This window comes from Aulostomus chinensis, chromosome 6 (genome assembly GCF_037954235.1).
Source record: "Aulostomus chinensis isolate RoL2024-O1b breed Wild chromosome 6, RoL_Achi_v1.0, whole genome shotgun sequence".
Taxonomy (NCBI): domain Eukaryota; kingdom Metazoa; phylum Chordata; class Actinopteri; order Syngnathiformes; family Aulostomidae; genus Aulostomus; species Aulostomus chinensis.
The window spans coordinates 13,688,712-13,702,088 of record NC_141325.1 but is presented as its reverse complement, the minus strand read 5'-3'; the positions used below and the strand labels follow the sequence as shown (position 1 = coordinate 13,702,088).

General features: G+C 40.4%; 1 protein-coding gene across 5 annotated transcripts; it reads left to right on the top strand.

Moving 5' to 3' along the window:
- The first annotated feature begins 444 nt into the window (after positions 1–444).
- On the top strand, positions 445–13,377 carry LOC147260192 (granzyme A-like). 5 transcript variants are annotated; one of them, XM_086206649.1, is made up of 6 exons: positions 6,122–6,220; positions 10,829–10,944; positions 11,086–11,227; positions 11,600–11,738; positions 11,899–12,174; positions 12,249–13,374. In XM_086206649.1, exons 2-6 carry the CDS (start codon positions 10,881–10,883, stop codon positions 12,399–12,401), a joined length of 774 nt encoding a protein of 257 aa, XP_086062775.1. In that variant the 5' UTR covers positions 6,122–6,220; positions 10,829–10,880; the 3' UTR covers positions 12,402–13,374. The 5 variants fall into 5 exon arrangements, with proteins under 5 accessions (XP_086062776.1, XP_086062778.1, XP_086062774.1 ...); XM_086206650.1 differs by lacking the exons at positions 6,122–6,220; positions 10,829–10,944 and adding an exon at positions 445–1,370 and having other exon boundaries at positions 12,249–13,376; XM_086206652.1 differs by lacking the exons at positions 6,122–6,220; positions 10,829–10,944; positions 11,086–11,227; ... (1 more) ...; positions 11,899–12,174; positions 12,249–13,374 and adding exons at positions 447–1,414; positions 1,512–1,653; positions 2,370–2,508; positions 2,670–2,945; positions 3,020–3,335.

The following is a 13,377-nucleotide window of genomic DNA, read 5'->3' as shown; positions in this document are numbered from 1 at the left end:
CCACTCCCATTTTCTCAACCTCTTGCATCACAGTCGACTTTATAAAGATCCCTTGCAGATACGAATGCACACACAGGATTGGATCGATTTCAACAAAACACAGTTAACAAGATGTGGGAAACACCAGAGAGTAGCATGGTCAGATGTGGGGTGGCTGTCCAGGACATCACGGACTGGATGTTTGCTCATGAGTCACAGATCCTGCAGTGTCTGGCTGTTCTGGGTAATAAGTTATCATTTAATGTAGTTGTGTTTTCTCCTTTTGCATTTGTTTTCTCTTTTGTGTTTGTGTTTTTTCAAAGTGAACCGACAGCTATACAGGTCAGAACAGCTTGGAACACTTTATTAAAAACGCGTGCATAATCTAGGCAACTTGCAGTTGGAATTCTTCCTTTTTTCTTTTTCGCATTTTACTGAACCGAAACGCATGGTTTAATCTCCGTTTTCTCTCTTTGAATCATCCTGAGCTGTCAGTTTACTGCAGAAAAAAATAATTTTGACTATTTAACTCAGGATACTCGGGATTTTTCAGCTGTATTACTGAGGAATATTGATGCATTCTTAGAACGCGTCTTGTAAAATTTCACGAGTAAAAATCAGAAGCGCACAAATGTTTTATTTCTTGGGGTGATAATAGAAACTGTAGTCTGACCCCAAATGAAATTCCAAGCAAGAGACAAACAGATTTACACAGCTGACAGCAATCATATCTGACTTTCAACTTCTGCAAACATTTTTATTGGCTGTTCTCATGTATTTTAGGCCTTTGTTGTGACCCCCGTGGCTCTACATTGTATTACTTTCTTGATGCACTCTGTATTCTATCAAAGAAATGTGACATTTTTATTGTTGGTACTGCTAACGTCACATCAGTACATATTGACTCCAAGATGCTTGACATGATGCCTTTGTTTGCACATTAAAATCAAATTAAGGTACGACTCAACACATCTTTCAATATTCTCCAGCAACAGGCTCTTCTCCAGTTTCGTTTTATGTCAGTTGATATGTTGAACTTTTCTCAGGACTCACAGAATGAGTCATGAGCAGCTAATATAGTCAAAGCCCCTCGAGCTGTTTGACATCCTCACTAGTCTGAACTCCCCCCACTTCGTATCCGCTGATGAAAATGATCCTGTTAGCTGGTAATTGACATCAGCGTTTATCACAGGTTGATGATGTCCACCCTGCTGACTCATGAATTTCCATGGTTTAACCACATCCTTTGAACATATAAGGACTAGCGTGAACTTTGAGGTGGGTTTCAGTGTTCAGAGCAGCCGTCGTCACATCAAAGAAAGAGGAAATGTTCAGCTTCTGGGGGATCAGCGTTCTTCTCTTTTGTGTGGTCGCCCTCGCCGTCAAGTCAAGTGAGTCGTTGATGGCTTTCAATACATGCAAAGTAAAGCTACTGGTGTGTTGAACTCAGCTGCTGCTGCAGCAGAATGTGATGTTTTGTTGGTGTGACCAGCTCCTTGCTGCATGAACAGTCTGGATGTTTGCTGCTGTAGGTGATGGTGCTGAAATCATTGATGGGACAGAGGTGGTTCCCCACTCCCTGCCTTTCATGGCTCTGCTGGGCAATAAGAGTCCACACTGTGGAGGGACACTGATCCATCCACGGTGGGTCCTGACTGCTGCCCACTGTTCTGGGTGAGTTCAGGTCTACATTATCCATCCATATGCTGCTGTGAGTTTATTAGAGCACCTTCAATTGTGTAGAATCGTGTTGTTAAGTTTTATAGCAGAATTGCTTTTGTCTCAATTTGATGACTGCATAAGGAAAATGAAGATTATAACACTTTCAGTTATTGAAGAGTGCCTAAGTCCAAGTATAAACACCTCAATGTTCTAGTTGTTAAATGGATGAGTAATAATGGAGAAATACAGTTTGTGTCTTGGCATGTCTGTGATTTAGCATCTTTGTACTGCAGAACATTTAAAGAATGTGTTACAGACATGAAATCACTCAAATTATATTCCTTTGAGGTTAAGTGCTAAATATGTTCTAACTGCAGTATTATGATCTGTTGCTTACGCCAACAGTTTTAGAATGTTACCTACCTTTAGGAAGGACATTTTGAAAACAATTCGGAACAAAGAAAAATGACCAAAACACTGCACATTTATCAGATTGGAATCTTTTTTTTGTTGTTGCAAGGAATGTGTTTATATTATGAAATTTGTTGTGGATGCATTGAAGGGAAGAACAGCTGCAACAAGGCTGTAGTTAATAGGGATACTTTTAAACTCAATTCTAATAATACAGGTGCAAGATAAAGCACATGTAACAAGATGATGTCAACTTTCTGTTGTGTTTTTTGTTGAATTTGAACGGTAGTTGAACAGACTCCTCTGTCTGGTTGCAGTATTAAGATGGTGTGGCTGGGGGTGCACTCCTTCAGAGCAAACGAAAAGGATACCAGGCAGATCAGAAAGGTCAAAAAAGACTATATTCATCCCTGTTATGATAAAACGGACAAGGTGAATGACCTCCTGTTGCTCAAGGTACGTTGCTGCACGTGTTCCAAATTATCCTTCTGCACCTAGAGAGACCACAGTAAGACTGAGTTTGGGTTAGATTCACATGGAAAAAATATGATTAGTCAGTGACACCTCAATCACCTGCTGCAACATTAACTTATGTTTCTTTTGTTTTCAAATTTCAGCTTGACAAACCTGTGACCCTGACCAAAACTGTTCAGTGTCTCAAGCTGAGCAACGTCATCAAAGAACCAGCAGCTGGCAGCAGCTGTCTGGTGGCTGGATGGGGTAAAACAAGCAATAGCAACAACAACATGTCCGATGTACTGATGTCTGTCAATGTGACTGTGATTGACAGAGTGAAATGTAACTCTCCTCATTATTACAACTTTAACCCTATCATCACCAAGGACATGGTATGTGCCGGTTCAGACGGTAGAAACCATGCTGATACCTGCCAGGTAAATACAGACAGGTTGTTAGTTTCCTCTTCTGTTCAGGAAGCACCAGACAGACTTCTCTGTTCTCTCTGCAGGGGGACTCAGGAGGGCCACTGCTGTGTGATGGAAAGCTGGCTGGAGTCACCTCTTTTGGAGTGAAGTGTGGCCTGAAAAGAAAACCTGGAGTTTATGCTTTTCTCTCAGAAAAGCAACTCAACTGGATTAAAAAGACAATGAAGAAGTCTGAAATATAATCATCTCTTCCTGTGAATTAATACCTTTAATTCAGATCAGATTTAATTTGTGTCAGATTTATTATGTACGAATAAAATAATTAAATTATTGTTTGACATATCTGTATATATCCGCACATGTGCCTGGTTGACTCTACAGATGTTCTGGGGAATATGATGACTAATATATTATATATATAATAATATGTATATATATATATATATATATATACATATATATGTATATATATATATATACATATATATATACATATATATGTATATATATGTATATATATGTATATGTATATAAAATATACACACATTATATATATATATATATATATATATATATATATATATATATATATATATATATATATATATATATATATATATATATATACATATACATATACATATTATTATACATAACATAACATAACCCTGCCTGGATGTCTAAACTCTGGTCTCAACACCAGTTTAAATATCTTTTTATTTGGGTTTTTGCAACAAGGTTACATTGTCTGTAACAGTAAAGACAAGATGAGAATCACACCACTTTGAAATCTGTGCTTTTTTTTTGCTGTTTTTATGATGAAAACTATTGGCTCTAATTAGTTGAGCTTCTTTTCACTGTTTCAAAACAACACTGCACACCAATGAACTTTTCAGCTTCTGTGGAATCTTTCCCCATCTCATTCAGTTCATACCCATTTCATTTGAGTTGAGTTGAATTCAGAGCTTTTTGTCCTTCAGGGGGAAATTTGATTTTCAGTTGTCAGAGTAAAAAATCAATAAAATACAAATTTGGTTTGCGGTTGGCATTTTTGGAAAAACAGTAAAATCCAATAAATCAAGGATATAGGACATCATAGCAACACACAACAAAACCAAACTTGTTGACGTCCCTGCTAATTGACCTTTTCTGCAGTGTTTGTACGTGAAATTTATCGATCGATCGATCCATTTTCTTCCGCTTATCCTGATTAACGGTCGTGGGGGGCTGGAGCCTATCCTAGCGGCTCACAGGCAAGGGGCAGGGTTCACCCTGGACAGGTCACCAGTCCATCACAGGGCCAACACATAGAGAAAGACAACCATTCACACTCAGTATCAATCAGCCTCGTCCTCTCTTGATGTCTTTGGACTGTGGGAGGAAGCTGGAGTACCAGAGAGAACCCACACAGGAACAGGGAGAACATGGAGACTCCACACGGAAAGACCCAGCCTGAGCCGAGACTTGAACCTGGAACCTCCTTGCTGTGAGGCGACAGTGCTAACCACTGAACTTCCACGCCTCGTGAAATTTACATCAATTTAAAAACTTAAGGGGACGCTACCAAAAGGTTACACACAATGACAACTATCACTGTCACCTCTGCCTCTAAGAGATTTGGCCAATTTGAAACAGGGGCAGGTACGATCCACCTTCAGCAAGAACTGTGGGGCCTTCAAAATTATACACTTGTGACAAGATTTAAGAACCCTCAAGAAACAATACAAGGTAGCCACTGTGGAGGAGTGCCAGCCACTAGCAAAGTTGTGAGGATTACTCAGAAAGAAATTCAAAATGATTGATGGAGCAGAGTGGCACAGAAGAAAGGACAGTTAAGAACCAACCCCTCCAGCTATACAAGGAAGTTGCTCGGTGTAAAGTGAAGTGGCCACCTCGAATGCTCAGCAGCAGGGCCCAACTGATTAATCGGCCAGCAATCTATAAAAGCCCAGACCTGTAATTGACTGAGTGCCACGTCTTCCCGTGATTTCCTGTGGCAAGTGCAGCCGTAACTTCCTCAGCCTACACCGTAGCTGTCCATTCACTGTAGAGCTCTTTTTTCCTTGACAGATTGGTACCGTCCTCGCCTGCTGACGAACTCCGTCCTGAGTGACACTCAGCCTGTTTTGTTTTTTTTTTTTGGCCAACTGGACACTTATCACTCTGGTGGTTATCTTGAGTTTTTTTTTCATGAAATGCCTGACCAGGCATTGAACCTCTTCCCTGCGTCCTGTATGGTTGGGCTTTGTTCCGAACAATCAGGCCAACATGGAACCAGCACCCACAAGATGTCAGCTAACAGTCCTGCAGACCCTCCAATCCCTGTGGGCAGTGGTCGCTGACCACACCCAGCAGCTCTAAAACGCCACAACCATGGTGCATAACCTGACGGAGAAACAAAAAGCACAGACCAGTCATCTTGAGACTCTCACCCAACAGCAGGCTGCTCTTCTTGCCCAGATGCAGACACTGACGTCCCAGCTCGCTGCACTGGGTGCACCAGTCTCCATGCATACGCCCCAGGCTCAGCCTTCTGGTACCACATCATCCTGGTAACCCTCCCTGGATAGCAGGCGACCCCTATGATAGTGGCTTCACAGAGTACTGCTGGTTTATGCTGCAGTGTGGGTTTATCTTTGACCTACAGCTCAGCTTGTTCACCGCTGATGCTGCCAAGGTAGCCTACATAACTACTCATTCCACTGGAGAGGTGCTCCAGTGGATCCAGTCCTACCTGAGTGCCAATCTGGCCATGAAGCACAACTATGCTGAGTTCGAGAAGTTCAAGCTAGTGTTTAACCACCCTGTTGCTGGAAAGGATGCAGGCTCCAGACTCCTCAACATCAAGCAGGGCTCCCAGACAGTTTCTGCCTACACCATTAAGTTAAGTTCTCTGGCGGCCAGCACAGGGTGAGAGGACTCTGTTTTGTGCTGCATCTTCAGAGGAGGACTCACCAAGGTGAGATGATGGGCAAACTAGTGAGGGATAAGGCAAACACCTCCGTGAATGCCCAGGAACCAGAGCACTGGTGCACCAAGACACACCCCACCTGCCCCGTCTCGACACTGGCCAGCATACCCGTCCCTCTTGTCTCCAGGAGGCGCCCTCTTCTAATATTACCATAGAGGTGGAGCCTATGGAGGTGGTGCAGACACACCTGATGGCTGCTTGGAACACTGAAGGAGGTGGGGCCTGTGTTTCACTGTGGCAAGGAGGACCATGCAAGAGAAGACTGCCCCAAGATACCAAAAGAGTAGGCTCATCAGAGACTCGGGGATTTCAGGTGAGCAGAATCCCTCATTCCCCCAAACCTTCTCGTGCTGTCAAGTTCCCAGTTCACCTCTCGTGGCCTGGAGGGACACTAACTGCTAATGTCCTCATTGATTCAGGTGCCGATTGCAGTTTAATTAACATGCAGTTTGCAAAAGTTGACAACTCTGGGTTGGCATGTCATGTTAAGGCTTTGAGGAGGGAAGAGTCAGCACAATGATGGGCCTGAGTTAGTGAGGCGCTTGGACAAGGACACAAGAGAAAAGGTCCTGTTAAGGCCTAATGTTCAGGGTGGACCGTAATGGCAAGAGACTGACTCATTTCTCAGGAAAAAACAGGTGTTTAATTGTCACAACAGAGCAAAGTCAAGAATCCACAAAGTAACAACTCCAAATCGCAAAAGTGCTAAACCAAAATTTGTGGTCAACAAAGTAGGAACAAAAGAGGGCAGGCGGGAAGCTGGCTGGTCTCAGCAGACAAACAAAAAAAACCACAGGTGGCAGCAAGGCAATCGACACTGGGGACAAAAAGGAAAAGCAAAAAGTAGTTTGGGAACAAAAAAACTCAGATGAGGAAACTAAAGGGCACAGTACAATGACTGGAAAAAAATGGAGAACCAGTGGTACAATGAATGTCATGGTAAGACAGCACAGGTGACTTCCATAAGGGACTAAAACAATCTGGCAGTGTAGCACAGGCTGAGCTGGTGTTTAATAGAGCGCTGATTAGGGTGGATTGATGACAGGTGTGCCTTAGCCGCCACCTGGGAAAGAATTGACCAGCCACGCCTCCTGCTACACATCCTGCTGAGAGAACAGGCGGGGGGGGGGAGAGTTAAGGGAGAACAACAGAACATAGAACGCAAAACACAACCAAGCCATCAGAGGTTCCCTGTTTTCTACTTGGGCTGTTTTTCTGATAAAAATAGCATCAATCACATAAAAAAGGGGAAAACAAATGAAAAGAAATTTATAAATCCCTAGCTTCAAAATGGATATCTAACATCTCATAGTTAATGATTTTATGCTGCAGTGGTCATTGTATCAAAAACACATGTTCATGTGCTCATATTCTCTGCAGGAGCTCATTACCTATCGATGTCAAAACAGCACAGCTCCTACTCAAGCTAATTGCATAAATGGGGAAATGTCTTCACCTGGTGGGCAAATCAAAAATTGGACCTTTTTAACTACTTGAGAATAGACAACAGGACCATGAATGAAGGAGTTACTTTTCAATGTCTGATGGTCATCATCCAAAGCATCATTTATGCTCAAATCATGAAAAGTCTTTGTGCAACAAAAAGAAAGAAAAGACATTTTGAAACTTAAACTGCCATGGCCAGCCAGTGACATCTGTACTGTTAAACCTTTCACGGTAAAAATACAGCAGTACTGACAGCAGATTTGCCACCAAACTGCAGTATTTTTACGGTATCTTACTGTATTTTAGAATTACACTATATTACTGAAAATAAATCCACAACATGATGCTGATAAATTACTGTATACTCACAGTATTTGAATTGTATTTTAATCTACACTACACTGTAAATACAGTACAGTACTGCTGGTACTGTACTGTATTTAATGATAATTACAGAATGCTACTCTAATACTTCTACTTCTACAAATAATAATAATTATAATACCATCAATCACAACAACAACAACAACAACAGTAATAATAATAATAATAATAATAATAATAATGATTGTAATGAAAATAAACAAAAGATAGCAGGACAATATTCATTAAGTAATTCCTTGTCAAATATTTTTTAAAATAAAAACAATGCAACATAAGTAAAACTAGACATGAATAAACCTTTACTCCCTGTCTATTTTCTTTTCCTTGCTTTGTTCTTTTAAAAGATTAACAATCTTTAATTTTAATTACAGTGCATACAATATGTGGCAACTCACTGTGACAATTTTGTTATTGTGAGAAAGGAACGTCAAACCATTTTAATTAACGTGCTGCAGAACAGCAGCAATATATTTTGTGCAAGTGTAGCTTATGGAAGTGAACAGTTAACAATTATGCAAAAGTTTTTCTGACAAATCCAAACAGTTTGGACAAGAAGAATACACTGAGGTCCCTAGAAGTCACTGATATTCTTGATGTGCCGTTGGCTTCTTTTGGACCATCTTGAACCTTCTCTGCCTGCTTGCTTTTGTGCCCCTCTCAGAATTGATGTCAGTGCAGCTTCTGAATAACAATGTAAAAACATACAAATATTTTTCTTTCAGGTGATACTGGTTTATGAATGCAACATATCAAATAAGAGTGTGATCAGAACAATGTAGCGATGCAGAAGGAAACCCATGCAAGCACCGGAAGAACAAGCAAACTCCACAAGGAAAAACCCCATGCTGAAGCGGGGTTAGAACCCAGAACCTTCTTGCTTTGAGGCGACAACGCAAACCACTGCACCAACATATAATTCATAATTTGATGCTGCAATGGTCATTGGATCAACAACAACAACAACAACAAAAACAGGAAATGAATACATGCTCCAATTCAACACACAAAGGCACAAATATTTCTAATATTGATAATTAAAATTTTATATAATTTTTATTCTGTTTTTGAAAGAGCAACATTATTTGAATCCAATCCATTAAAAGCGAATGCATGTAAAGGAAACCCTGAGGGGTAAAGAGTTGCTTGTTGAACATGAAGGCTGAACACCAAATTGATTTTCTTTAACGTGTCAATAAGATGAACCACTTCCTGCATCAAGGGATCAAACTGACATTTAGGCTCATGAAGAGACTGTGTGATACAGGCTTATCTCGGGTACAACACGTTATCTCCTCATGATATCAACAGGCTACATCAGGTTGATTCAAACAGTGGCCGATAAAGAGGGGTGGTCTAGGTTTCTGCAAGATGGTTACAATTAGCCTTTAGTAGCCTGACTGCAGAAGGAATTAGGGAATTTGCATATCTGTTCATGGTGCATAAGAGCGCCATCCTGAGGGAATACAGTAAATGAAAGCTCTCAACAAAGCACACAATCAAGTTGACTTATTGTTCCTTCTGCTTTCTGGAGAACATGCTTCTTTTAGAGGAACACAGGTCTTTCTGTCAGATGCTGATGATCTCAGAGCAGACATTAATGTTGTTATTAAAACTATTTCATTTCACTGAAATCGTTCATTTCACTTCAAGTTGCCTCCAGATGATGCTAAAATTGCTCAGTGCACAAGATGATTCATGCCAACATTGAGAAACACACAGTCCTGAACCACAGCTACTATCTAGTCCATGCAAGACCACAGAAGACAAATGCAGAAGGGTTGAATGAGGACATCAGTTGTCTGCCCCCTTCAATGTGTTTTTAACATCCTAATATTTGTTTAAATAATCTGTAATTTCTCAAATTTGTCAAAACTGGATTTTTTTTTTTTAGTTGGAGCTGAATAATCTGTGCTGAACGGCGCCCAGCAACAATTCATAACTGAACGTGACAGCTAGTTGACGTTAGGACGAGCTTCACCTAACTTGCTGCAGCTTACCAACACAAAATCAAAAAAGAAAGATAAACCCACTCTTTATGAATGAATGAATGAAAAGTGTTTATTCCAAATATGTTAACAGCAAGAAACGGCAGGAAAATACATAAAAATAAAATTATAATAACAATTGTGATAATAATCCTCATCTTCACCATAATTATTATCATCATTATCATGGTAATTATACTGAAAGGCATGAAACACAGGAAACTGTAAAACAAAGACTTTTTAAACATTTTTGAAAAGGGGAGGGAAGAAGACGAACCATATTTAATCCCTGACGTTGAGATTGATAATTAATCATCATCAATCTCCCCGTTCCCTAATTTATATTTTCATACATGCACCCTTGAACACAAGGTCAAGTACAGTTTCACATCAACTATGAACAAAAATGATTGCCTTAGGAAGAAATGCATATTCAGTAACCCAATATAAACAATAGATACGGTGACTCCTAAACAAATAAAAAATTAAAAAAGACCAATAAACATTTGATTATTGTCAACCCTCAACTTGAAATATGGTGAGGCTCGTGAACAGAAAAGAATGTGAAGTGATTTTTGATCCAGAAGCTGCTCAGCTTCATATAATCCTGAAATGCAATGTGACATTTTGGTGTTTAGATATTTGATCAGAGACTTCCATCTGATCGTTTCATTCATATTTACCCCAAGAATATTTATTTTCATGAACCTGTTCCATTTTGACCACATCGATTTGCGTCTGCACTCATGCCTTCATCCTACAGTTTCCAAATGACATCATCTTTGTTTTACGTTCAAGTTTAATGAAAACTTATAAATATTAATCAATATTTTTATTTCCTCTTTTCTTTAGTGATGTCCTCCAACAGCTGATGTACATTTTCCTAAAAGCAAAATATGTTTGAAGCATCTGAAAACAGCACTTGATTAATATTGAAACTCCCCATGTGCTATCAATGGACTTAATGAACAATGGTCCCAGCACTGACCCCTGGAGGACACCACAAGTCATGTCCAAACATTTACCACGTGACGATGGTTCAAATGAATTCTTATGTAATGTTCTCATCCTTGAAATGTCACACCCTTTGAACATATAAAAACTAGGAGGTGGGTTTCAGTGTTCTGAGCAGCCGTCTTCACATCAGAGAGAGAGGAAATGTTCAGCTTCTGGGGGATCAGCGTTCTTCTCTTTTGTGTGGTCGCCCTCGCTGTCAAGTCAAGTGAGTCGTTGATGGCTTTCAATACATGCAAAGTAAAGCCACTGGTGTGTTGAACTCAGCTGCTGCTGCAGCGGAATGTGATGTTTTGTTGTTGTGACCAGCTCCTTGCTGCATGAACAGTCTGGATGTTTGCTGCTGTAGGTGATGGTGCTGAAATCATTGATGGGAAAGAGGTGGTTCCCCACTCCCTGCCTTTCATGGCTCTGCTGGGCTTTAGGAGACCAGGCTGTGGAGGGACACTGATCCATCCACAGTGGGTCCTGACTGCTGCCCACTGTTATGGGTGAGGTCACGTCTACATTATCCATCCATTATATATTGTTTTTGAGTATCTAAAATTGTGTGTGAACTTTTATTTGCCAGAACTGCTTTTGTCAACTGTTATTATGAGACAAGGAAAATAAAATTAACTGTGTATTGTATTCCTCTAAGGTTTAATGTTTGCTGAAAACATTCTAAATGCAACATTCTCACACAATAAATATCTAAATTATGATCTGTTGCTTACACCAAAGGTTTTTGGACATTTTCCATCCTCTACCTTTGGGAGGAATATTTTGCAAAGGAATTCAGAACAAAAGTATGAAGAAGATATACGTTTTTCGTTATGTTTTTTTGTTGAATGAGTTGAACAGACTCCTCTGTCTGGTTGCAGTATTAAGATGGTGTGGCTGGGGGTGCACTCCTTCAGAGCAAACGAAAAGGATACCAGGCAGATCAGAAATGTCACAAGTGAATTTCCTCATCCCTGCTATGATCCAAGAGATATGGTCAATGACCTCATGCTGGTCAAGGTACAGTGTTGCATTGAGTCCAAACTCTCCTCCTGTACTTAAAAGAGAGACCACAGCAAGACAGAGTTTGGGCGAGACTCTTTTGGAAAAATGTGATTACTCAGTGACAACTCAATGACCTGCTGCAACATTAACTTATTCTCCCTTTTTTAAATTTCAGCTTGACAAACCTGTGGAACCAACCAACACAGTTAATCATCTTGAGCTGAGTAAAGTCATCAGAGATCCAACAGCTGGCAGCACCTGTCTGGTGGCTGGATGGGGTAGAACAGTGTATGAAGACAACAAAATGTCCGATGTACTGATGTCTGTCAATGTGACTGTGATTGACAGAAGGCAGTGTAACTCTCCTCATTATTACAACTTTAACCCTATCATCACCAAGGACATGGTATGTGCTGGTTCAGATGGTAGAAACCATGCTGATACCTGCCAGGTAAATACAAACAGGTTGTTAGTTTCCTCTTCTGTTCAGGAAGCACCAGACAGACTTCTCTGTTCTCTCTGCAGGGGGACTCAGGAGGGCCACTGCTGTGTGATGGAAAGCTGGTTGGAGTCACCTCTTTTGGAGTGAAGTGTGGCCGGATAAGAAAACCTGGAGTGTACGCTTTTATCACAAGAGAGCATCTCATGTGGATCAAATTTATAATGATGTCTGAATAATAATCATCTCATTTCCTTTATTTCTGATCACCTGTGTGCCAAATTGGTTTTATTCCTGCAAGATAATTAGATTATTGTGTGACACATCTGTGTATATCCACACATGTGCCTGTATGTATCTAATATGATGGATGAACCTGCCTGGATGTCTCAACTCTGGTCTCACCACAGCATTTGCCAACATCGGTTGGAAACATTGTTGTTTTGGTTTGAACAAGGGTCCATTGTGTCATGTCTCATATACAGTGTGAAATCATATCCATGTTATGTCAAGTCTTGTTTTGGTTCACCTTCCCGTCATTTTCAGTTTAGTTAAGTCACGAAAATCCAATCTTGTCATCACTTCCTGTTTTATTTTGGTTTTTACCTTTTCCCTCTTGTTTCAGACCCTGACTTCCCCCCTTTCTCTAGTTTTCCCTGCTCTGTGATTGTCAACCCTTCCCCTGATTGGTTCCACCTGTTTTCACCAACCTCATGTATAAATAGTCCTCGTCTGGCCTCGTTTTGTCTGTTCTTTTCACAGTCAGGTTGTCATAAAAATCTTCCCAAGCCCGTTCCGGAAACGATTGTTTGCCTTCTCTTGATATCCTCCAAGTGAGCGTTCTGTGTAGTATTTTTCATGTCTTCCCTGAGAGCATTTTGTGTTCCCCGATTAAAGTCCTTTTTTTTCCTTCTTAAGTCGTGCATTCAAATCAGGAACTGCCAAGGGTCGTTACAAATTGTGTGGAACAATAAACGGAAGATGAGATTTACACCACGCTGAGATTTGAGCGTATTTTGCTGTTTTATGGATTAAAACTAATCGCTCAAATTAGCTGAGCTTCTTATCACTGTTTCGAAGTAACAATGCACTTCAATGAACATTTCAGCTTCTTCTTTCTCCATCGCGTTCATACCCCAGTTCATCACCCTTTCAGTTCAAATACAATTCAAAGCTGTTTTGTCCATCCAGGGGAAATTTGATTTTCAGTTGTCA